General features: G+C 46.5%; 1 protein-coding gene across 1 annotated transcript in view; it reads left to right on the top strand.

The window, feature by feature from the left end:
- KCNQ3 (potassium voltage-gated channel subfamily Q member 3) overlaps positions 1–26,084 on the top strand; it is a gene marked incomplete at both ends in the record, with an annotated part of 289,299 nt that overhangs the window by 242,320 nt on the left and 20,895 nt on the right. Inside the window, 5 exons of the mRNA XM_082858910.1 lie at positions 4,611–4,766; positions 5,862–5,972; positions 7,702–7,797; positions 8,701–8,799; positions 21,886–21,908. Coding sequence (XP_082715036.1) covers positions 4,611–4,766; positions 5,862–5,972; positions 7,702–7,797; positions 8,701–8,799; positions 21,886–21,908 — 485 coding nt within the window. The remainder of the gene's footprint in view (positions 1–4,610; positions 4,767–5,861; positions 5,973–7,701; positions 7,798–8,700; positions 8,800–21,885; positions 21,909–26,084) is intronic.

Below are 26,084 nucleotides of genomic sequence, written 5' to 3'. Positions count from 1 at the left end.
TAGAATACACCCAGTTCATTGATGTGGTTCAGTTGCTATTGTTATTACGTAGCCAGAAGCACAGGTGCCTAGAATTTAGTGTTTGATACAGATTAGCTCGCCCCCGGGGTCAGGCACTGTTCTTACCCCATTTCAGTGCTAAGGAAGCAGATCTGGAAAGAGGACGTGAGCTGCCCACCAGCACAGACCCAGGCCGTCTGGCTTCAGAGCCTGTGCTCAGTGATTTGCTGCTGGTCGTGGTGGCTCTTGCCTCGCCAAGGGAGATGAGAAGCCAGGATGAGTGGGACCTGGCCTGATCTCTCCCAGAGTCCCACGTGCTTGTGCAGGTGTGGAAACCCAGGCAGGCAGAGTCCAGCGTGTCTGGAGCTGTCTCTGTCGTGCTCCCTGTGTTTCTTTCCTATGGTTAGCCCAGACCTTTGGTGGCACTTTGTGTTAACATCCCTGCCTCAGCCGGACCCTGGAGAAATGAAGCAAAAACCTCTGAGTGGCAGGAAAAACCTCACACTCCGAGGCCAGTTCAGGAGAAATCGGAGTGAAGGACCCCTGGGATGGGTGTTCTTCAGGGGATAAAGCCAAAGCTACCTTTGTCACTACAAGAGCATCTTCTTGTGCCAGGCTTGGTGGGTACAATGGACACGGTTGGTGCCCTGACCAGGCTACCTTTACCGGGAGGATGTGCTCAGCCCTCAGCTGCTATGAGAGTTAGCCGCTAATATTCCCAGCTGTCCCCTTCTCTGGAGACATACAGGAGCGCAGCCTTGCCCAGGAGCTTATACTGTTCTCATCTTCCTTCCCCCACATGAGGGAAGCACACAGCCGGTGACTGACTGACACAAGTACCTTTCCTGTGTTGGGACCAGCCCTGTGGTGCAGTTCACACTCCAGAGCTCCCCGTGGGATCAGGCTGAAGGAGGTCCAGCAGAGACCACATCCTTGCTGAGCTCTTGTCTCCTGCCCTGTCTGGTTTCTTTCACTCCCTCTCTCCCGAGACCCTCCCTCAATCATCACATGCTCCTGAGTTTCTGTCTCAGGCTCTGCTTCTGGGGAACTGCACCAAAGGCAGTGATCCTGGGGCAAGTTGCCATTGGGGAGCTCAGAGTTTCCCTTATATGCGTTAACAGCACCATGCCATCCCCACTTGGCAACCCCAGACTGCCTCCACACAGCTAACTCCTGGGTTCTTCCAGCTCAGTGCACACCCAGATATGCCGGCATGTCATCGTAGAATACAGGAGCTCAGGAGTCAGACAGCAGCTCAGTGCAAATTTCAGCTGTGCTGCCTTCCAGCCGTAAGACTTTAAGAACATTGCTCTGTCTTTATACGAGCTTCCCCAGTGGTTAAAATGTGAATCCTTCCAGCGGCTCACATAAGAAAAGGTACATGTAAGTGCCTGGTGAATAGTAAATGCTCATTAATGGTAGCATGGATTATTTCAAACATGCTTTTCTTCACAAACATACAAGTAAATATATACAGAAAATGAAATACAAATTTAAAACACCCGGAGTCTCTCACTGGAGGATGCAGTTTCTTGCCATACATGTGTCATTCCCCATCTGTGCTACTTCTTGCCACAGGCTCGGGGAGGTCAGGGCTTTCTTTTCAGAGTTCTTTCTTCACCCGACCTTCTATTTTGTCTTTTATCAGAGGACTTGTCAGCAATACCTAAACTTGTCTCCATGGAGCTGAGCTGATTCACAGCTCCAGTGGAAATCAGGGCTAAAAGGGCTGCTTACGGTCCTTGTCCTGTGCTCCCTCAGACTAGAATAGATGACAGTTGGATGTTTGCTATGTAATTCCTGGGAAAAATGGTCCGCGCCACCGCCAGACCCCACAACTGATGCCAGGCGGGCAGAACTTCAAGTATGTGGCAGGAGACCAAAGGCAGACAAAACAACTGCTTGGCAAGCTCTGTATCCCATCCTTCCCCCAACAGTCCCACTAGACGAGCCTTCAGCCTTTCACTGTGCCGAAGCTGCAGAGCAGTTATAAGGCTGGCCTTCACTTCCGGGGCAGGCAGTGTGTTCAGGAGGTAAGCGCTTACCTGGATTTGAGTCCAGCATTTACTAACTGCAAGAGCTTAGACCAGTTCCTTCTCTGAGCCTGGTGAACAGGCACTTACCAATTCATTTCTTCATTCATTCAGAAAACGTGTTCTCTGGGCCAAGTTCCATGCTTGACTCCCCTGGAGACTCAGAGATGAAGAGTGACGGGCCCATACAGGGTTGCACAGGGTTAGACTTTAAAGTTAACACTCTTACTAAAGTTAGGATCAGCCGGGCTCTGCTTCCAAAACAAATAAGCCCTGGAGTCTCTGACTTAGCACAAAAGATGTGGGTGTCTTCTCACTCACACAGTGTCTCATGTGGGCTGGGTGGTCCTCATCTGTCTTGGAAATGAGCCTTGAGTCACCAAGGCAAGGGAAGGGGAGCCCAGAGCATCCTCTAGAATGGATGTAAGGCAGGAAGTAGCTCCCATCACCCCCCCACATTGGCTGGACCCCAGGCCCTCAGCCCGCACCTGACTGCAGGGGGGCTCAGGCGTGTGTTCTGCCACAGAACTGCTGGCGAAAACTGCCTCCAGGCGGAATTGCCTTGAATAGCCTTTGAGATGACTGCAGGGCACAGAGTGGGGACACATTTCACTCCTCAGGGACGACCTTTATACCAGCTCCTAATCCCACCCAGCCAGTGCTTCTGTGTGTGCGTGGACAGCTGTTTCTCCGCTTAAGCACCAGGTGAAACTTCTGACTTGCGTTTGGGGGCCAGAGGGTATGAGAAAGCTTAGGCACGCCAGAATCACACCTAACAGAGCAAGAGGGTCGTGCTCACGCAGCCACTGGGGAAGGACGATCCAATTCGTCTTTTCCTTCTCGAACCCCAGCGGGGCAGACACTCACGGAGGGGAAGGACTGGCTGGATTGCCTGCAGCATCTCAGCTAACCTCTCTGCTGTAAACTCACACGAGTGCACTGTGCACGGGATGCTGTGGGGAAGGTCAGGCCTCTAAGCAAATGAGCATAAGAAAGTGTTAGAGATTGAAAGTTTGTTTGGAAAATAGTGAAGGCATTGAAAGAAAGCTAGAAATGAACCCTAGCTCTAATTGGGGGAGCAAACATCATAATGGAGGTTTGAAAGTTTGTTTGGAAAATAGTGAAGGCATTGAAAGAAAGCTAGAAATGAACCCTAGCTCTAATTGGGGGAGCAAACATCATAATGGAGGTGACGTGAGTCTGAAGATGACTCAGTGCTCTCTGGTTGGTCCCATGGGGAGGGACAGGGAGGAGAGAGGACCAAGGTGAACAAAGGCACAGAAGCAGGCAGAAAGCAGCCCTGTCAGCGCGATGCGATTCACCCATAAAGCCAGCTGACTGGCCGCAGATGGTCAGATAGATGAGCTCCATCCACATGAACAGCTTCATCCTCTGTGATGACTCAGCAGGAATGAAGACGGGCCTAATCTCCAGGTGGTGTTCGCCCATGACTTTGACTTTCTGCTGCCCAACCTACCACAGTAACCACAGCAACCCTTGGGACTGGAATAGAATGAAAGACATAGAAAGCACCTCAGGGCTTGTCATGGTCAGGATGTTTGAAACCTCAGTGGTTTGCCCATCTTTGCCATATCTCTGCACCATCCTTACTGTTCCTCAACGTTTTCCTTTAAATCAGCTTTCTCCTGTTTACGTACATGTCCTAGTCTGTCATGCAGGAATATCCATGAAATAATAGGTTTTAGTGTAATCTATGCTAATGTGTAATATGGTCTAAATCAGTAGGTGACCGCATCACATAAAAAACACCTGTCTGCATTTGAAGTGTCTGTGGCACTTTTTGGAACTCTCTGGTCCAGTCCCTTCATTTTAAAAATGAAGAAACTGGGCTTCCCTGGTGGCGCAGTGGTTGAGAGTCCGCCTGCCGATGCAGGGGACATGGGTTCGTGCCCCAGTCCGGGAAGATCCCACATGCCGCGGAGCGGCTGGGCCCATGAGCCATGGCCGCTGAGTCTGCACGTCCGGAGCCTGTGCTCCGCAACAGGAGAGGCCACAACAGTGAGAGGCCCGCGTACTGCAAAAAAAAAAAAAAAAAAAAAAAATGAAGAAACTGAGGCTGGGGAGGAGGGGTCATTTGCCCAGAGTCACACACAGTCAGTTAGTGGCAGGGCTGGGTCCCTGTCCACAGCTCCGTCCGCTCTGCCAGGATAGCTCCCCATTGCTATCCGTCCCTGTCCCAGTAGAAACGAGCTTTGTCCTTGCCCTGCCCAGTCCTGGGTAGGATCGGCTCTCCTGAGTCCCGAGCCTTGTCTCAGAGGCAGTGGCCAGTCTCTCCTGCCTTCTTGCCTCCAGGGGAAGGCCCTTGAGCTGTGATATAGAGATCGCAGAAATCTTCCTCTCCTCCTAGAGCTATACACTTGTTCTGTTAATGATGAAAATAATGACCATATTACTGATCCTACTTTATAGTGATGGGAGATGAGGAACAGAGAAAGTAAATAACTTGCCCATGTCACAGAGCCGGGCAACCTGGACTCCAGCTCCAGTGTGTCTGCTTCCAACCTCCGCCCAGCCTCCACTCGTGACCCCCTCCCTGTCTCCGCTTTGCCCTCCCAGGAGCTCATCACCGCCTGGTACATCGGGTTCCTGACACTCATCCTTTCTTCATTTCTCGTCTACCTGGTTGAGAAGGATGTGCCGGAGGTGGATGCCCAAGGAGAAGAGATGAAAGAGGAGTTTGAGACCTACGCGGATGCCCTTTGGTGGGGTCTGGTGAGTCACCACCTTGAAGGCTGCCCGGTGGGGATTGGCTGTTAGGGACAGAGAGAGACAGAGGGCGTGGCATGGATGCGTTCGGTGGGGCCACTGCGTTCTGCAGCCACAGGGGAGGGGAGGCCTCCTCCATTTCTGAACCTGCCCCTGGGAGACGCCCCCTGCAGGGTAGGCCCTTGGAAGGGGCTTTTCCATAGTGTTTATAAGAAGTCAGAGCTCTCAACAGTCTGGTCCTACGGTCACTCAGGTACCTTATCTCATTCGTCGTAGGCTGTCATCCACCAAGCCATGCTGTGCAGACAGACACAGTGGCAGATGTAGATGTGTGTACCCAGACCCTCAAACACACCTAGAGACACACAGCCCCACACCCACAGGACATGTGGCACTAAAGCATTGCTCTAGGCACTTTACATTTATAAATCTATTTTAAGCTGAAATAACTCTTATTAGCCCCCTTTTAAAAATGGGGAAACTGAGGCATGAAGTTGAGTAACTAATTCAAGGACGATCTCTGAGCCAGTTAGTGGTTGACTTGGGATTTGAACTCAGGCATTTGGGTGCTAGAAGCCACACTCTTAACTGGTCCGAAAGCCTGCCTTCCACGTTCATAACCTGATGGAGAGCTGGCAGGAGACCAACACCCTCTGCTGATAACCTACACATGTAAACACACACAGGAATATTCAGCTCATACCAGGACAGACACGGGCACAGACCTTAGCCATGCACACATATACACACAATGCATATGAATACCCCACAAGAGCACATATATTTAGAATCATGGCTATACACAAAATCACACATAGGCAGATATACACATGAATGTATATCGCATGCACATGTTTGCAATTATTGAAATATTCGTTGACTGATTGACTATAGGGAAGAAATCCTTAACTTAGAAACAGGTGTGGTCTCAAGGCTCCCGTATAAATTCGCTGGTACTTAGCACCATCTCTCCCGTGGGAATCTTATTCTAAACGACAACAGCACCCCGGTCAGCACAAAGGCTTGTAGGTGAAGCTCAGCTGATACATCATTAATTTCCTCTCCCTGGGAAGCCTCATGTCTGAACTCTTCTCTCTTCAGATCACACTGGCCACCATTGGCTACGGAGACAAGACACCCAAAACGTGGGAAGGCCGTCTGATCGCAGCCACCTTTTCCTTAATCGGCGTCTCCTTTTTCGCCCTTCCAGCGGTGAGTATCTCTGGTGTTCTCCCTAGTGTGATGGGCAGGACCCCTCACCGCTTGGCCCCAGCTCAACTTTCCAGCCTCATCTTCCATCGTCTCGTATCTTGAATTCCAGCTCTATCAACTCAATAACCATCCCCGTAGCGTGGTTTCCTGTCTCTCTTCCGTAGGCTGTGCTGATCCCTTTGCCAGGAGTGATCCCCCCAAACACCTACTCCTCTTTCAAGACCCAGTTTCTTTTTTTTTAATTCTTTTTAATTGCAGTATAGCTGATTTGCAATGCTGTGCCCATCTCTGCTGTACAGCAAAGTGACTCAGTTATACACATAGAGACATTCTTTTTTTTAATCTTTTCCATTATGGTTTATCACAGGATATTGAGTATAGTTCCCCATGCTGTACCGTAGGACCTTGTTATTTATCCTCAAGACCCAGTTTCAATGCTGCCTTCTTTAGGCTGAGTTAGTCCTTCCCTCCTCTGGGCATAGCTCTTTAAAGGCATTTCAGACCCCATGCTGGGGTTGCACATTTCCAAATCTGCCTGCCCAGAAGACTGTGAGCTCCTGGGGAGCTGAGATTATGTCTTTCACCCACGTGTTCCTTGCACATAGCGGGTCCTTTGTATATGTGAGTTCCCTTCCCTTGCCCTGTCATCTGCTGGTTTATATAAAAAATGCATTTCCCTCAAGAATAAGTTTTGACCCGTGATAGAATAACTTCCCCAAAGCTCAGTGCCCATCAGTGTAATAACAGCAATAATAATAGATAGCATTTGTTGAACATAGTGTGCCCTAGATTCATGCCAAATGCTTTACCTACACCATCTCACTTAATCTTTGTGACAACATTAGGAGTTTGGCGCTACATATATCTCCATTTTCCAGATGAGAAGACCGAGGCTTAATTGGGTTAGTGAAGTTTCCACAGTCACAGGGCTTTGGGTTGTGGAGCCAGGGACCCAGGTCTGCTCATTCCAAGCCTGGCTCTTAATCACAAAACTTGAAGAGAACCTTCTTGTATAACAAACCCTCTTCCCTGCCCTTCACCTCCCATCCTTTTGTGGCTAACGTTCTTTGACCACTGTAGCCCTACCTGGTCTATTTTTTTTCTAAGCTGTTTGACCTTGGGCACTTGGCCTTTCTGATTCTCGGTTTCCTTATCTGTAACAGGTGAGGGCCAGTGAGGGTGCGACTTGGTCTGTAAATTCTCTCTTGACTTGAAAAGGGTGTGTTCCTACCTGTGTAATTCACATGAGAGTCCGACCTGGAAATCAAAACAGATCACAATTCAGAGGGATTCCAGCCAGAGTAAAAGCCTCAAGTGACAATTCAAGCAACTAAAATATTTTTTAAATTCCCTTAATAGTAACTGGGAATCTATTCTGCATCATACTCCTTACTAGGCAGTTCCTATTACATTATCTCACTTTTTTTCCTAACAGAGTTATGCGGTAGGTACCTTTATCCTACTTCCGTGTGGTAGAGAGTGAGATGTGGTAGCGAGTGAGATGCAGCAGAGAGGAGGCTGGCCCCCAGGGTCTCACTGCAGGGAAGTGGCAGAGTCAGGAAGCCCTGGCTTTAAGGCTCCACTTAACCCAGCTCCTACTCTCTGGAAGAGAAAGAAGGGATCTTTCCTCCTCCCCTTGGCTTCAGTGTCGTCCTGCTGCTGGGAGCCGGGCTGGGGCTCTGGGAGAGTCTGGGTGGGGCTGACTTCAGGGCCTGACCTCTCCCTTCAGGGCATCCTGGGGTCCGGGCTGGCGCTCAAGGTGCAGGAGCAACACCGTCAGAAGCACTTTGAGAAAAGGAGGAAGCCCGCTGCTGAGCTCATCCAGGTCTGTCTGCCTGGGGATGAACTGGAATGGAACTGAGATCCCGCGTAGCTGCCTCTGCTTGTGTGTCTGTGTGTCTGTCTCTGTGTGTGTGTCTATAGACAGCCAGGCAGCAGTGGGTGTTGGTCTCCTGCCAGCTCTCCATCCTTATCTCTCCCCCAACCGTGGGCTGGGGGTTGGGGACCATCGTGAGAGATGGTGGGAGAGGCAGAGCGTTCCCTCTTTCACTTCAGAGAAAGTTCCTGCTTTGTGGTTTTATGGGCCACTGGGAGCACAGAGAATAGGAAAAGAGAGCGTTCTGCCTCTAGCTGCCTGGGACTGCATGTCTGCGTGACCACCCACGCGTGAACTTGTGTCCAGTTGCAGTGAGGGTCTCTGTGGGTCAGATACAGGATGTTATCCTCCATACTGTAGTTTCTAGGCCAGTGCTGATCTCTAAGAGTCCGCTCTATCTTCGCAAACCCCAAACCATCACGGTATACAGGAGATCTAGTATATTAGAATCAAAACCTCATCTCCCGGGCTGTCCCTTGCACTGGGAAATGCACAGAAGTGGCACAGAAGACTGTTTGTCTTCCTACCTGTTTGAGAAATCTCAAGGAATCTTGCAACGAGAGTAATCCCTGCTCCTTTCAGGGATCTTCTACCCAGTACCCGCCTCCCCCGTCCACTGTAGTTCACCTCTCCACACCCCACACCATCAATTATAGCTCCGAGATGATGGGTCAAGGAAGGTTTTCTTCCCATAGGAGCTACAGAAAGCCAAGAATACGGCTTCTCTGGATATGACCTCACTGCACGTTATACTCTTAGGTGTCAAGGGCTTTCTGTTTTAATGTTGTGGGATTCCATGTGAAAGTTTCGGGTGACAACAGGTCATTCCTGCCCCTCTTTTCTCCTCCCCAGGCCGCCTGGAGGTACTATGCTACCAACCCCAACAGGATTGATCTTGTGGCGACATGGAGGTTCTATGAATCAGTCGTCTCTTTTCCGTTCTTCAGGCAAGTGGCCACTCATCTGAATGCTCAGAGCGTGACTGACCATCCCTCCCCTGGGTCTGTATTTGTGCCTGTTGGCTTCACGGTTTCCCGGAGGACGTCCTTCAGGGCAGTGGTTCCCAATCTGGACTGCATGTTAGAATCATTAGAGCTTAAAATATCCCAATGCCCAGACCATCCCAGGCAGATTCAATCCGAATCCCCAGGGTTGCAGCCCAGGCATCAGTATTTTTTAAAGCTCCCCAGATGACCCCAGGGTGTCACCCAGCATTTCCAGCTAAACAGTGTGGAGTGGCTGAAAAGGGAGGTCGGGCCAGTGTTTGAGCAGATCAGTGGCTGAGGAAGTGAGGATCCAGTGCAATGGGCCACCCTGGCGGTCCTGGAGGCCGCAGCACCTGCCCATGGCCTGCACTGCCAGACCGCTCTGGACAGGGGGAAAGGCACGGGGAAGAAGCAGCTGGGGGCCCAGAGATGTGGTTTTGTGTTCTCAGAAGTGGGAGATTAAACGAAAGGCTTCAGGGAAAAAAAAAAAAAATTAAAACCTCTTCCTATGGCCAGCACCTAAGTTATTTTTTTTATTATTTTTTTAAAAATTTCTTTGGCCACGCCACACAGCTTATGGGGTCCTAGTTCCCCGACCAGGGATCAAACCCATGCCCCCTGCAGTGGAAGCGCAGAGTCCTAGCCACGGGACCGCCAGGGAAGTCCCTGGCCAGCACCTATGAAAAGGGAGAGGGAAATGAATACTTATTGGATGTCCAGTATGTTCCTGGAATCCAAGTTCACATTTCATTTAATTCTCACAGGCATCCTATGAAATAAGTCAGAGGTTCTCAAATGTCAAGGTGCGTTAAAATCAGTGGGGGACTGTAAACACCAGATCCCGCGTCCACCGTCAGCAATTTCAATGGCGTTAGAGTAGCTCAAGCACCTCACATAGGCGCCCCTGTTGATTCCAACACAGTGGCCCACGGTGCATCCTTGGAGACAGGCGGGGTGGTTGGTATCACCAGGCGCCTCTCGTGGACAAGCCAGCTGGGGCTCAGGAACTTTGGTCATTTTGGCCAGTGTCAGCCGCATCTAGAGGCCCCCAAAGCCCATGATCTTTTCACGACTTGGGCTTCTGAAATAGACCGCACCTTGCCAGATTTTTTTTTAATTTTTGAATTTTATTTTATTTATTTTTTTATACAGCAGGTCCTTATTAGTCATCAATTTTATACACATCAGTGTATACATGTCAATCCCAATCGCCCAATTCATCACACCACCACCACCCCCTGCCTCTTTCCCCCCTTGGTGTCCATACGTTTGTTCTCTACATCTGTGTCTCTATTTCTGCCCTGCAAACTGGTTCATCTGTACCATTTTCTAGGTTCCACATATACACATTAATATATGATATTTGTTCTTCTCTTTCTCACTTCACTCTGTATAACAGTCTCTAGATCCATCCACGTCTCTACAAATGACCCAATTTCGTTCCTTTTTATGGCTGAGTAATATTCCATAGTATATATGTACCACATCTTCTTTATCCATTCGTCTGTCGATGGGCATTTAGGTTGCTTCCATGACCTGGCTATTGTAAATAGTGTTGCAATGAACATTGGGGTGCATGTGTCTTTTTGAATTATGGTTTTCTCTGGGTATATGCCCAATAATGGGATTGCTGGATCATATGGTAATTCTATTTTTAGTTTTTTAAGGAACTTCCATACTGTTCTCCATAGTGGCTGTATCAGTTTACATTCCCACCAACAGTGCAAGAGGGTTCCCTTTTCTCCACACCCTCTCCAGCATTTGCTGTTTGTAGATTTTCTGATGATGCCCATTCTAACTGGTGTGAGGTGATACCTCATTGTAGTTTTGATTTGCGTTTCTCTCATAATTAGTGATGTTGAGCATCTTTTCATGTGCCTCTTGGCCATCTGTATGTCTTCTTTGGAGAAATGTCTGTTTAGGTCTTCTGCCCATTTTTGGATTAGGTTGTATGTTTCTTTAATATTGAGCTGCATGAGCTGTTTATATATTTTGGAGATTAATCCTTTGTCCGTTGATTCGTTTGCAAATATTTTCTCCCATTCTGAGGGTTGCCTTTTCATATTTTTTCTTGTACCCTACCCAGGTACGTGGGGAGTTTCTTGCCTTTTAGGAGGTCTGAGGTCTTCTGCCAGCGTTCAGTGGGTGTTCTGTAGGAGAGTTCCACGTGTAGATGTATTTCTGATGTATCTGTGGGGAGGAAGGTGATCCCCGCATCTTACTCTTCCGCCATCTTCTCCGACTGCCGAGAAATCTTAAAGGGGCTTTTCTGGCGCAAGGTGGCCATCCCTGGTTTCACATCCACACGATCTAAGGCACAAACCTCCTTGTTTTTCCATTTTGTCTTTAAGTTACTTGTTGAAACAACTGGCCCGTGGTCCCAAGGACTGTCCGGCTTCCGCTGGTGGGGCCCCCCCAGAGCCGGCAGCCTCAGTGAGGCCGCCCTCCCCTCGGGCTCCGGGGCAGTTCAGCCAGTCTTTTCATCTTGTTGATGGTTTCCTTTGCTTTGCAAAAGGTTTTAAGTTTCATTAGGTCCCATTTGTTTATTTTTGTTTTTATTTCCATTACTGTAGGAGGTGGGTCAAAAAAGATCTTGCTATGATTTATGTCAAAGAGTATTCTTATGTTTTCCTCTAAAAGTCTTTTTTTTTTTTTTTGCGGTACTCGGACCTCTCACTGTTGTGACCTCTCCCTTTGCGAAGCACAGGCTCCAGACGCGCAGGCTCAGCGGCCGTGGCTCACGGGCCTAGCCGCTCCACGGCATGTGGGATCTTCCCGGACCGGGGCACGAACCCGTGTCCCCTGCATCGGCAGACGGACTCTCAACCACTGCGCCACCAGGGAAGCCCCCTCTAAGAGTTTTATTGTGTCCTATCTTACATTAAGTTCTCTAATCCATTTTGAGTTTATTTTTGTATATGGTGTTAGGGAGTGTTCTAATTTCATTCTTTTACATGTAGCTGTCCAGTATTCACAGCACCACTTATTGAAGAGACTGTCTATTCTCCATTGTCTATCCTTGCCTCCTTTGTCATAGATTAGTTGACCATAGGTGCGTGGGTTTATCTCTGGGCTTTCTATCTTGTTCCATTGATCTTTGTTTCTGTTTTTGTGCCAGTACCATATTGTCTTGATTACTGTAGCTTTGTAGTATAGTCTGAAATCAGGGAGTCTGATTCCTCCAGCTCCGTATTTTTTCCCTCAAGACTGCTTTGGCTATTCAGGGTCTTTTGTGTCTCCATATAAATTTTAAGATGATTTGTTCTAGTTCCGTAAAAAATGCCATTGGTAATTTGATAGGGGTTGCATTGAATCTGTAGATTGCTTTGGGTAGTATGGTCATTTTCACAATATTGATTCTTCCAATCCAAGAACATGGTATATCTCTCCAACTGTTGGTATCATCTTTAATTCCTTTCATCAGTGTCTTATAGTTTTCTGCATACAGGTCTTTTGTCTCCATAGGTAGCTTTATTCCTAGGTATTTTATTCTTTTTGTTGAAATGGTAAATGGGAGTGTTTCCTTAATTCCTCTTTCAGATTTTTCATCATTAGTGTATAGGAATGCAAGAGATTTCTGTGCATTAATTTTGTACCCTGCAACTTTACCAGATTCCTTGATTAGCTCTAGTAGTTTTCTGGTGGCATCTTTAGGATTCTCTATGTATAGTATCATGTCATCTGCAAACAGTGACAGTGTTACTTCTTCTTTTCCAGTTTGTATTCCTTTTACTTCTTTTCCTTCTTTGATTGCCGTGGCTAGGACTTCCAAAACTATGTGGAATAATAGTGGTGAGAGTGGATATCCTTGTCTTGTTCCTGATCTTAGAGGAAATGCTTTCAGTTTTTCACCATTGAGAATGATGTTTGCTGTGGGTTTGTCGTATATGGCCTTTATTATGTTGAGGTAGGTTCCCTCTATGCCCACTTTCTGTAGAGCTTTTATCATAAATGGGTGTTGAATTTTGTCAAAAGCTTTTTCTACATCTATTGAGATGATCATATGGTTTTTATTCTTCAATTTGTTCATATGGTTTATCACATTGAATGATTTACATATATTGAAGAATCCTTGCATCCCTGGGATAAATCCCACTTGATCATGTTGTATGATCCTTTTAATGTGTTGTTGGATTCTGTTTGCTAGTATTTTGTTGAGGACTTTTGCATCTCTGTTCATCAGTAATATTGGCCTGTAATTTTCTTTTTTTGTAGTATCTTTGTGTGGTTTTGGTATCAGGATGATGGTGGCCTCATGGAATGAGTTTGTGAGTGTTCCTTCCTCCACAATTTTTTGGAAGAATTTGAGAAGGATGGGTGTTAGCTCTTCTCTAAATGTTTGATAGAATTCACCTGTGAAGCCATCTGGTCCTGGACTTTTGTATGTTGGAAGATTTTTAATCAGAGTTTCAATTTCATTACTTGTGATTGGTCTGTTGATATTTTCCATTTCTTCCTGGTTCAGTCTTGGAAGGTTATACCTTTCTAAGAATTTGTCCATTTCTTCCAGGTTGTCCATTTTATTGGCATAGAGTTGCTTGTAGTAGTCTCTTGGGATGCTTTGTATTTCTGCAGTGTCTGTTGTAACTTCTTCTTCATTTCTAATTTTATTGATTTGAGTCCTCTCCCTCTTTTTCTTGATGAGTCTGGCTAATGGTTTATCAATTTTGTTTATCTTCTCAAAGAACCAGCTTTTAGTTTTATTGATCTTTGCTATTGTTTTCTTTGTTTCTATTTCATTTATTTCTGCTCTGGTCTTCATGATTTCTTTCCTTCTTCTAACTTTGGGTTTTGTTTGTTCTTTTTTCTCTAGTTCCTTTAGGTGTAAGGTTAGATTGTTTATGTGAGATTTTTCTTGTTTCTTGAGGTAGGCTTGTAATGCTATAAACTTCCCTCAGAACTGCTTTTGCTGCATCCCGTAGGTTTTGGGTCATCGTGTGTTCATTGTCATTTGTCTCTCGGTATTTTTTGATTTCCTCTTTGATTTGTTCAGTGATCTCTTGGTTATTTAGTAACGTATTGTTTAGCCTCCATGTGTTTGTGTTTTTTACGTTTTTTTCCCTGTAATTGATTTCTAATCTCATAGCATTGTGGTCAGAAAAGATACTTGATATGATTTCAATTTTCTTAAATCTACTGTGGCTTGATTTGTGACCCAAGATGTGATCTATCCCAGAGAATGTTCCATGCGCACTTGAGAAGAAAGTGTAATCTACTGTTTCTGGATGGAATGTCCCATAAATATCAATTAAATCTATCTGGTCTGTTGTGTCATTTAAAGCTTCTGTTTCCTTATTGATTTTCATTTTGGATGATCTGACCATTGGTGTAAGTGAGGTGTTAAAGTCCCCCACTATTATTGTGTTACTGTCAATTTCCTCTTTTTAGCTGTTAGCAGTTGCGTTATGTATTGAGGTGTCCTATGTTGGGTGCATAAATATTTATAATTGTTATATCTTCTTCTTGGATTGATCCCTTGATCATTATGTAGTGTCCTTCCTTGTCTCTTGTAACTTTCTTTATTTTAAAGTCTATTTTATCTGATACGAGTATTGCTACTCCAGATTTCTTTTGATTTCCATTTGCATGGAGTATCTTTTTCCATCCCCTCCCTTTGAGTCTGTATGTGTCCCTATGTCTGAAGTGGGTCTCTTGTAGACAGCATATATATGGGTCTTGTTTTTGTATCCATTCAGCAAGCCTGTGTCTTTTAGTTGAAGCATTTAATCCATTCACGTTTAAGGTAATTATTGATATGTATGTTCCTATGACCATTTTCTTAATTGTTTTGGGTTTGTTTTTATAGGTCCTTTTCGTCTCTTGTGTTTCCCACTTAGAGAAGTTCCTTTAGCATTTGTTGAAGAGGCCGTTTGGTGGTGCTGAATTCTCTTAGCTTTTGCTTGTCTGTAAAGCTTTTGATTTCTTCATCGAATCTGAATGAGATCCTTGCTGGGTAGAGTAATCTTGGTTGTAGGTTCTTCCCTTTCATCACTTTAAGTATATCATGCCACTCCTTTCTGGCTTGTAGAGTTTCTGCTGAGTTTCAGCTGTAGAGTTTCAGCTGTTAACCTTATGGGAGTTCCCTTGTATGTTATTTGTCATTTTTCCCTTGCTGCTTTCAATAATTTTTCTTTGTCTTTAATTTTTGCCAGTTTGATTACTATGTGTCTCAGCATGTTTCTTCTTGGGTTTATCCTGTATGGGACTCTCTGTACTTCCTGGACTTGGGGGGCTATTTCTTTTCCCGTGTTAGGGAAGTTTTTGACTATAATCTCTTCCAATATTTTCTCAGGTCCTTTCTCTCTCTCTTCTCCTTCTGGGACCTCTATAATGTGAATGCTGTTGTGTTTAATGTTGTCCCAGAGGTCTCTTAGAATGTCTTCATTTCTTTTCATTCTTTTTTCTTTATTCTGTTCTGTGGCAGTGAATTCCATCATTCTGTCTTCCAGGTCACTTATGCATTCTTCTGCCTCAGTGTTTCTGCTATTGATTCCTTCTAGTGTAGTTTTCATTTCAGTTATTGTATTGTTCATCTCTGTTTGTTTGTTCTGTAATTCTTCTAGGTCTTTGTTAAACATTTCTTGCATCTTCTCAATCTTTGCCTCCATTCTTTTTCTGAGGTCCTGGATCATCTTCACTATCATTATTCTGAATTCTTCTTCTAGAAGGTTGCCTATCTCCACTTCATTTAGTTGTTTTTCTGGGGTTTCATCTTGTTCCTTCATCTGGTACATAGCCCTCTGCCTTTTCATCTTGTCTGTCTTTCTGTGAATGTGGTTTTTGTGCCACAGGCTGCAGGATTGTAGTTCTTCTTGCTTCTGCTGTCTGCCCTCTGGTGGATGAGGCTATCTAAGAGGCTTGTGCAAGTTTCTTCATGGAGGGACTGGTGGTGGGTAGAGCTGGGTGTTGCTCTGGTGGGCAGAGCTCAGTAAAACTTTAATCTGCTTGTCTGCTGATGCGTGGGGCTGGGTTCCCTCCCTGTTGGTTGTTTGGCCTGAGGCAACCCAACAATGGAGCCTACCTGGGCTCTTTGTTAGGGCTAATGGCGGACTCTGGGAGGGCTCACGCCAAGGAGTACTTCCCAGAACTTCTGCTGCCAGTGTCCTTGTCCCTGCAGTGAGCCACAGCCACCCCCTGCCTCTGCAGGAGACCCTCCAACACTAGCAGGTAGGTCTGGTTCAGTCTCCCCTAGGGTCACTGCTCCTTCCCCTGGGTCCCAATGCACACACTACTTCGTGTGTGCCCTCCAAGAGTGGAGTCTCTGTTTCCCCCAGTCCTGTCAAAGTCCTGCGATCAAATCCCACTAGCCTTCAAAGTCTGATTCTCTAGGAATGCCTCCTCCCGTTGCTGGAACCCCAGGTTGGGAACCTGATGTGGGGTTCAGAACCTTCACTCCAGTGGGTGGACTTCTGTGGTGTAAGTGTTCTCCAGTCTGTGAGTCACCCACCCAGCGGTTATGGGATTTGATTTTACTGGGATTGCACCCCTCCTACCATCTCACTGTGGCTTCTCCTTTGTCTTTGGATGTGGGGTATCTTTTTTGATGAGTTCCAGCGTCTTCCTGTCGATGATTGTACAGCAGCTAGTTGTGATTCTGGTGTTCTCGCAAGAGGGAGTGAGAGCACGTCCTTCTACTCCGCCATCTTGGTTCCTGATCTCAGTAATCTAAGCTTTCACCTTAGGAAACTAGAGGTGCCCGTGACTCGCCGCTAGTTGCACTCAGGCAGGAAACACGCTCACCGACACCATCAGCGAAGTGCCCAAAATCTTTGCTAGATTTTAGACACTGTGGTCCAGAGCTCAGATTTTTAAGTGTGTGGATAGAAGCCTGGGTGGATAGGACCCTTGAGTTGGAAGAAGTAGAGGGACACTCAGAACTCATACCTGGAGTGGAAACCCTGCCCTGAAGCGTGTTTCTGCCACGTGTCTGGGTTCATGAACCGTAGCATGACCCAGTGAGGACGGGTGGCTCCCCCAGCCCCATCCCACCTTCCCACACTCTCATGGTGGAGCCTGGGGCCAGGCTCTGACCTCGGCCTCAATTTTCCCTCCACTTCCATCCCCGGACTGTGGTAAAGGTTTAAGAAAATTCATGACATCATGACTGACTCATTTCCCTGCATAAAACCTTCCACTGGATAACCATGATGAAGAGAACAAGATCCAAACCCTGACCACGACCTGCCCGCCCCAGAACCTCAGGGCTCTGCTTACCTCTCCCATGTCAGCGTCTATGGTGCTGTTACTCCCAAGAGGGTCTAGTGGCACGTGGCATTTTCTAGTCCAGGCATTCAGTCCACCAATATTTTTGAGCCCCTTGTATATGCTAAGGATTGGACCAGACCATGCAGGTCACAAGTGACTTGTGAAGGACTCTGACCTTGATCCTGAAAGCGAAGAGAAGCCATTGGCTGCAGAGAATGACGTGATCAGGTGTATGTTTCAGGAAAGTGACAGGAGCGAGGATGGATTGGACAGGCTCAGGATTCTACACAAGGAGATCAGCTAGCAAAGGAATGCAGGATTCAGGGGAAGAGGAAATGAGAGCTTAAACCAAGGTAACAGCAGTAGGAAGGGACGATAGAGGGAGGACCTGAAAGGGAAAAAGCAAAGGGAAAGAAACTCAGGGAGTGATGACTTGTGGGAGAGTTAATGAGATGAGAAGAAGCAAGGCTTCCGTAATGGAATGATAAATTTTGGTTTACTGTGTCTTCTTACTTGTAATTAGATTTACTCAGAAGATGATCTCTGTGATTCCTTTTGATTCTAACATTCGATTGTTGCTATAATCATTTTGGGTTTGGGATAGTATCAGCTTTCCTGGGGATAACAAGGGTCTTAGAATGGGCAGGTGGCTTCTCCTGAAGAGAACAGAGTGACCTTGAACTCAAAAACAAGAACTTGTGCAACCACATTGAATTCTGAATCAAGATTTCTGTTTGCTTTGCATCCCAAGGTCTTGGCAAGAGGCCCATTCTTTTGCGTTGATTTATTACAAATAAGGCATTGTCCCAGCTGTCGGAGACTCCAAGGAATACGTTGTGCTGCAGACAGCAGCCGTGATATGGGAATGGCTTTTACACTAAGAGAGAACATTTCTTTCCTTTTTTCAAGGACAAAAGTATAAAACCACTAGAGAATTCACTTGGTAACCATTCTGAAACAAGGCCGTCCCTTGGGAGAAGAATGCCCCCCCCCCACCCATATTCCAACCCACTCCATATGTTTAATGGCAAAAAAAAAAAAAAAAGTAGCTGATAATACACTGGTGTGTCCTCACCTGCTTCCTAAAGGCTTTTTTATTTGATTTACTTTTTTGAAAGAACACTTTATTGAGGTATATTTCATATACTACAAAAGGATTTCACATTCCATAAAAGGTACCCTTTTAAAGTAACAATTTGGTAGGTTTTTAGTATATTCACAAAGTTGGGCATTGATCGCCGCTATCTAACTCCAGAGTATTTTCATTACCCCAAACACAAGCCCTGTGCCCTTTAGCAGTTACTCTTGGTTCCCTCTTCTCCCCCAGCCCTTTGCAAACCACTAATATTTTCTCTCTCAATTCTGCCTATTCTGCACATTTCATATAAAAATAAAATCTTATAATGTGATTTCTTTCATTTGTCATAATATTTTCAAGGTGCATCTATGTTGTCTTGTGTATCAGAACTTTATTCCTTTTATGGCTGAATATTACTCCATCATGTATACCCCATTGTATTTATCCATTCGTCAGTTGATGCATATTTGTGTTATTTCCACTTTTTGGCCCATGAACATTCAGGTACATGTTGTGTGGATATGTGTTTCCAATGCTCTCGGGTGTATACCTAGGAGTGGAATAGGTAACTCTATGTTTAACTTTTTGAGGAACTGCCAGACTGTTTTCCATGGTGGCTGCACCACTTTCTAGTCCTCCAAAAGATCTTGAAGGATGAAGTTGTGTAGTCCATTTCTAAGAGTGGTGTCAGGGCTCCCCTGGTGGCGCAGTGGTTGAGAGTCCGCCTGCCAACGCAGGGGACGCAGGTTCGTGCCCCGGTCCGGGAAGATCCCACATGCCGCGGAGCGGCTGGGCCCGTGAGCCATGGCCGCTGAGCCTGCGCGTCCGAAGCCTGTGCTCCGCAACGGGAGAGGCCACAGCAGTGAGAGGCCCGCGTACCGCAAAAAAAAAAAAAAAAAAAAAAAAAAGTGGTGTCGTATCAGTTTCCAGCAAGTGTAGTTCTTTGTTAATTTGCAAGTATATGTGTGTATGTATACACATGTGTACACATGTGTATGTATATACATGCATATTTTGGGCTAGCAGTGATGAGTGATGGTATTGCCTTTTTTGTTTTTCTTTTGTGATTACTTAAAATTATAAAATCGTTACTTTTGAATTGCAAAGAACCTCAGAGAGTGTCAAGTCCCACCCCAATTTCATATGAGAAGAAACTGAGGCCCCCCCAGCAGCTCAGGGGCTTGCTCGAGGCCACACATCACGTTGGGCATAGCTGGGACCAAACCCAGGTCTTCTGATTTGCTGGCCAATGGAAACTGTGTAGCCCTAGTAGAAGTAGGTGGTAGGAGGCTGAGAAGGTACAGGAAGATGCTGGGGGGATGGGAGATTGTACATCCTCATGCACAAGCAGAGAAGAGAGCAGACGTTAAAAACCAGATGTTGCTTACCACCAACAAAAACACATGCACACAGATTTGTTCCCTAAAAGTGATAGTAGAATTGTCTATAGCTGCGCCGCCCAGTATGGTGACCACTAGTTACCTGTGGCTGTTGAGCATCTATTACTAGTTACTGGGAATTGACTTGTTAATTTTCTTCCATCTTAATTTAAACAGCCACATGTGATGACTGATTAGCGGCTACCATTGGACAGTGCGGCTTTGGAATCATGAGATATTAGAACTAAAGTGAAGCTGAGACTTAGGCCCAAGAAACAGAAGTCACTTGACCAGGAAGACCCAGTTAATTTATTGTAGAACCAGAACTTGTTCTTTTTATGACCAGGGTCAAGATTACTGGAGTGCTTAGAAATGGGGAAGGGGGACTATATGCTGTAACCCTTTGCTACAGCCAAATAATATTGGATCTGTTTTCATACAGGCTATCTCGTTTAATCTTTAGAATGTCCTGGGAGATAAGTAGAATGGGGAACTCCATTTTTCATAGCCATAAGCTTATAGGTGAAGAATCAGAACATCAGTGAGATTAATCAGCTTGTCTAATGTCACCCAGCTAGTAAGCAATGGAGCGAAGATCGGAACCCAGGTCTTATGCCAAAGCCCATTATCTCTCTGGAAAGAAAGAGTTTTTTGGGTTTTTTTTTGTTTTTTTTTTGTTTTTTTGCGGTACGTGGGCTTCTCACTGTTGTGGCCTCTCCCATTGCGGAGCACAGGCTCCGGACGCGCAGGCTCAGCAGCCATGGCTCACGGGCCCAGCTGCTCTGCGGCATGTGGGAGGTCACTGGCTTGCGGGGGGTGGGGGGGAAGTGGGGAGGTTGAGGAGTTCTGATGCTGGAGGGGGAGGCATGGCATCATTGTCCTGTAGCATGAGAAGGGAATGGAAGTGGTGCCTCTAATTCTTTTTTTAAATTGAAATATAGCTGATTTACAATATTGTGTTAGTTTCAGGTGTACAGCATAGCGACTCAGTTATATAATTTTTCAGATGATTTTCCATTATAGGTTACTACAAGATCCTCCCTGTGCTATACAGTAAATCCTTGTTGCTTGTCTATTTTATGTATAGTAGGGTGTATCTGATAGTCCCATACTCCTAATTTATCCCTCCCTTTAGCACTGCCCCCCCGCCCAGAGCCCTCTGCTCCCATCCTGCCCTTGGCCCACTGCCTTGCCTTCTCCTTCTCCTCTTAGTGCCGTCCCTACTTTTCCTGGAGCCAAAAGTCAGAGCTTTTTCTGTCCATATGCTTCAGGAGGGGAAATAGGCCCAGAGGATGTGTCCAGCTCAAAGCCACGCTAGACCCACAGGCTGAGCTGACGCATGAACTAGAAAGCCTTAACTCTCCAACTGGTCCTTTTGCTCTTCTACCAAGATACCTCATATTCTCTCCCCATTTCTACCACCCCTGGATCCCAAAGACAGTCCAGGTATTCATTCAGTATTTCCTGTGCACTTACAAAGTGCCAGGGTATGGGGTGCTCAGATTTTAGAGCTGAGAGAAGCAGAGGCTCTGCCTCCGCACGACCACGTAATTCTAAGACAATGTGAACCAGTCCAGTTCCACGTACGAAGATATTAGCTCAGCCTCAACCCTGGGAATTTAGATAGAAACACCAGGAGGAGCCCCTCCAGCTGGAACTTAAAGGAGGAGTAAGACTGTTCTAGGCAGAGCCTGAGCGAAGTCTCAGTTATGAATGTGTGTAGACTGCATGTGGCCTCACGGTTAGAAGTGTGGGCTCTGGAGCCAGATCATCTAGGTCTGAACCCTGACTCGGCTGCTTCCTGGCTATGAGACCTTGAGCAATTTACTGAGTCTCTCTGTGTCTCAGTTTTCTCATCAGGAAAATGGGGGTGATAATACTACTTACCTCATAGGGTTGCTAGTGATGATTAAATACGTGAAAAGCACTTAAAAGAGTGTCTGCCTGCTAACTACCGCACACTAAACAGTAGTGACGATGATGTCGACTGTAATGATGGTGGTGGTGACGGAGTGATGGGTGTGTGGCTGCTAAGTTATGAAATTCCTGGTTTCCTGATCTGTACCCACCGCTAAACAGATCACCTGAACCCAGCACAAGGTGTGGGGCAGCAACCATTTTGGGGATGAATAAATGAATGAATGGCTGAGAAGAACCTTGGAGTTCAGAGCCAGACCTATTAGATCACAGGAGGGGTCTGCGGTCTGGCTGGGGAAACCCATGTCATTCACTGGTTCTCCTCCACATGTACCATCTTGTCCCAGAGCTCCACCCTGCTCCTTGATCTTCATCAAAGGGAAGCTTGGGGACAGATTTTGGGGAGAGGGGGAGCTGTTGCATGTAATTTATGCTGTGTTTATTTTTTTCTCCCCCGTCTCCTCACAGGAAGGAACAGCTGGACGCAGCAGCCAGGTATGTTTGTGATTATGAAGCCTCTTCTTCCCACCACTGTGCCGGGACAGAGGGTCCAGTTGTGTACACTGTAGGGCCCCTGGGCAGTCATGCAGGTCGTGAGATAGAGTTTGGGGGTTCACTGCTGTTGCTGGCCGCCATTTTCCTCTGCCAATTTCATGTTAATTTACTCAGGAACAACTTAATTGTGATCATAGCAGCAGCCACATTTTGAGTGTTTCTCCTCTGTGTCTGGAGTCGTGCATGTGTTATCTCATGTGGTCCTCACATCCACAGTGAAAGATCGACTCTCGTGTCTTCATTTATGGATTGAGGAGACTGGGGCTCAGAGACGTTGAGTTACTCCGCCTGGGTCACACAGCTACTGAGGAGCAAGACCAAAATTCAAACTCAGGTCTGAATATTAAGACCATGTTATTTCCATTATATCTTGCTTCGTTTGCTTCTTGGGCTCACAGATGGTTTTTCGAAAAGTAAATCAAGACTATAATTCATGATCCCCAGTAAACCATGCTCACTACAGGCTGCTGCAGAAGCAGGTTGAGCTTCTGCAAGAGTCCTCTCTCTTCCTTTTGGTTCCATCTAGAGAAGATGTCACAGTATCAGGGAAACTATGGACCCTGCTCGAGATTGTAAAGGAGGACCATCTCTCGCAAACAGTTTAACTGTTTGTATATAAGTCATCCCTCTATATCCACAGGGGGTTGTTTCCAGGACCCTCAAGGATACCCAGATCCGCAGATGCTCAAGTCCCTTGTATAAAATGCCAGAGTGTTTGCATATAACCTATGCGCATCCTTCTGTGTACTTTAAATCATCTCTAGATTAGTTATAATACCTAATACAGTGCAAGTGCTATATCAATAGTTGTAAAGACAACATAAATGCTCTGTAAATCGTTCCCTGTATGTGGCAAATTCAACTTTTGTGTTTTGAAACTTTCTGAAAAATTTTTTTCGAATATTTTTGATCCTCACCTGGCTGAACCTGTGAATGCGGGACCTGCAGATATGGAAAGCCACCTGCATTTATAAATAGAAATAATTATATGTGTAAATATACATTATGTATATAATATAGATTTAAGGTATTATTGTTGACAAAGTACTTGTAAAGCCTCCCAGTTAATCTCCTGGACACCAACTCAGCTGTTGTCCTTCTAGAGCTGACAGATTGGGCAGAGGAGGTGGTGGGACCCTGGGCCATCTGTATGGGAACCCCTTAATCCTGCCTGGAAGGAACAGACAGCACCAGTTAACTCACAGACAAAGACACAGTTCGGACTTTGTCCCTCCTTTACGCAGACTTTCAAATGGAAGGAGCATTTCGTGGTCAGAACCAGTCCAGACTCCAGGGGGCATTTGGGGAGATTGTGAAGGAGGGCTGACCACTGACAGTGACAGTGTCAGGAGACATTTGCTAGAGGACCTGCAGCAGCTCATGTCTCACAGAGGCAGAGCGGGAAGATGCCTCAGAGATCCTCCTCTGGATGCTTTTACAGAAATGAGTCCCCCCAAGAGGGCAGGCTCACCCCAAGTTACAGAAATCATGAGCTCGAGGGGTTACGTGATCTCAGGACTCCCCATGGAGTTCTCTTTCCCCCTCATCTCATGACTGATGGGGTTTTAAATCATGCAGGTGTTGACACTGCAAGTGAATTACTGCATTGACCTTTATATCCTTTTCTATGGAGACACGAACAGAATTTAGCCAAATTGGAATGTATGAGCAAAATACCGCTGTGCACTGGACTAGGCAGTTTGGTTTAACATTTTGCAGCTTTGCCGGGCATGCTTCTCCAGGTATTGAAAATGGGCTCTGAAATCTGCTCATCAGCTTACTCATGCCTCTGTCAAGAACTCTCCACTCTGCCAGGGGCACATACAGAGGAAAAGGACATTCCATGATTTCTTGGGGTTAGAGTCGCTGGGTGTTTTCTGGCTCCTCCTCTTCAGGAAGAGCTAGGTCAGTTACATAAGCCACTCAGCCTCCCTCATCCAGGCTCGGGTGCAGCACTTTTGACTTGAACAACGAATAGGTTTGGCTGATAGATTGGCAGGTGAGATGGCAGGCGTGATTGTAGCCGTGAAGCTTGGAGGCGGTGCTGGAGATCTGGAGGAAGGATGGGTGAATTGTCGACAGAGGGATCAATTCTTTGACCGAAGAAGGCAGGGAACAAGGAGACCAGAGAATGGTCAGCAATGTACGTGTGCGTTCGATGAATACTCACTGGTATACCATCAGCTTCTTCAACAGGCTGCCAGCTGACTGGCGTTTCTATCTTACTTTATTATTATTTCTAAATAGGCAGAATCAGATTTGGAGTTCATCTTCTTGACACCTTCTAACACAGGTGGCCCACACATCTGTTTGTCAGCCCAAGGAAAGAGTTATATCCTCTTTAACTTAACAGCTCCTGGTTCTCTGTTGGGATAAGGAAAGGAACATTTTGGGCTTCCCCGGTGGCGCAGTGCTTGAGAATCTGCCTGCTGATGCAGGGGACATGGGTTCGTGTCCCGGTCCGGGAAGATCCCACATGCCGCGGAGCGGCTGGGCCCGTGAGCCATGGCCGCTGAGCCTGCGCGTCCAGAGCCTGTGCTCCGCAACGGGAGAGGCCACAACAGTGAGAGGCCCACGTACCGCAAAAAAAAAAAAAAAAAAAAAAAAAAAATTAAAGGAACATTTTAGTCAGCTTGTTGGAAAGAGCTCATACCTGTAGTTTCTTATAAAGCTAGTGCGTGTCCCCACCACACCCCCCGCAAAGGGTCAAGAGAGCTGAGCTTCTTTGGTCCCAAGGATGGGACTGTCTTGACTGATTTGATTTTATGCAGGCTTGTTTGAGGAACAGAAGCCCCCTGACTTCCTACAATGGCTGGGAGGTTGCCTTTGATCACTGTATGCTTCCTTCTCGGGACCTATGACTCTGAGAAAGAAGAGAGCCAGCTTCCGTTGTGGGCTTGGTAGGGGCTGAGCAGTTTCCATAGATCGTCTTAATTAATTCTTGTAAAGATGGAGACAGTTGACAACCATCGCCTCACCCCTTCTCACCTAGTTTAGATGCCCCACTCATGGTGCCCTTAAGTAGGACTCAGCACTTCCCCTAAGGAAGCGTTTACTTTATTTTTTTTATAAATTTATTTATTCATTTATTTTTGGCTGCATTGGGTCTTCGTTGCTACGTGCGGGCTTTTCTCTAGTTGTGGCACGCGGGGGCTACTCTTCGTTGCGGTGCACGGGCTTCTCATTGTGGTGGCTTCTCTTGTTGTGGACACGGACCCTAGAGCACGTGGACTTCAGTAGTTGTGGCTCGTGGGCTCAGTAGTTGTGGCGCACGGGCTTAGTTGCTCTGCGGCATGCGGGATCTTCCCCGACCAGGGCTTGAACCCGTGTCCCCTGCGTTGGTGGATGGGTTCTTAACCACTGCACCACCAGGGCCGTCCCGCATTTACTTCATAGACAGTCAAAACTTTTAAAATTCCCTCTTCCTCTCTACGAGTTTGATAGGGCTAACACTGTGCCTGAAATGTAGGATGTACTCCATAAATTTGCTGAATGTATAAATAAATGATTGAATGAAAGAGATATCGTACAATCATATTCCTTAGGAGAAAATTGAGCTCAAGCGTGTATGTAACTTAGACCTCAGCCAAGGACAGAAATAGCCAAGATGAGGACTTCAGATATAGGTCTGTCTGACTGCATCAGGCCATGCAGGCTGAGTCCCACCACAGCACAGGTGGTCGTCATGCCGTCCTCGTCCTCCAGGAGAAGAGAGTGAGGTCAGTTCATCTCGCAGACTCTTGATCCTGGCACTTGTTCTCTCTCGGCCAGGAACTCTTACCTCTTTGTTCCGCTTGCTCCTTCACTTCATCTGAGACTCTGCCAAACGTCACCTCCTGTAACAGACCCTCCTTGCCTCTCCGGCTGAGACAGACTCCAGAGTCAGACTATCAGACTGCAAAACCTGGCTGCTCTGCTTATGAGCTGTGTGATCTTGAGCAACTTCTGCAACCTCTCTGTGTCCTCGTCCTCATACGTGGAAGGGGATAATAATAGTGCTAACCTCATAGGCTGCTTGGAATGACGCCTGTGGTCCGGCAGAAGTAAACGCTCACTAGAGATTAGTTCTGCTCATTTGGTGTGTTACTCATCCATGAGATTTGGAAACATGGGAAA

The sequence above is a fragment of the Leucopleurus acutus genome (genome assembly GCF_964270905.1).
Source record: "Leucopleurus acutus genome assembly, chromosome: 17".
NCBI lineage: Eukaryota > Metazoa > Chordata > Mammalia > Artiodactyla > Delphinidae > Leucopleurus > Leucopleurus acutus.
Note: the sequence above shows the minus strand (reverse complement) of the source record. Positions and strands in the feature narration are given on the sequence as shown.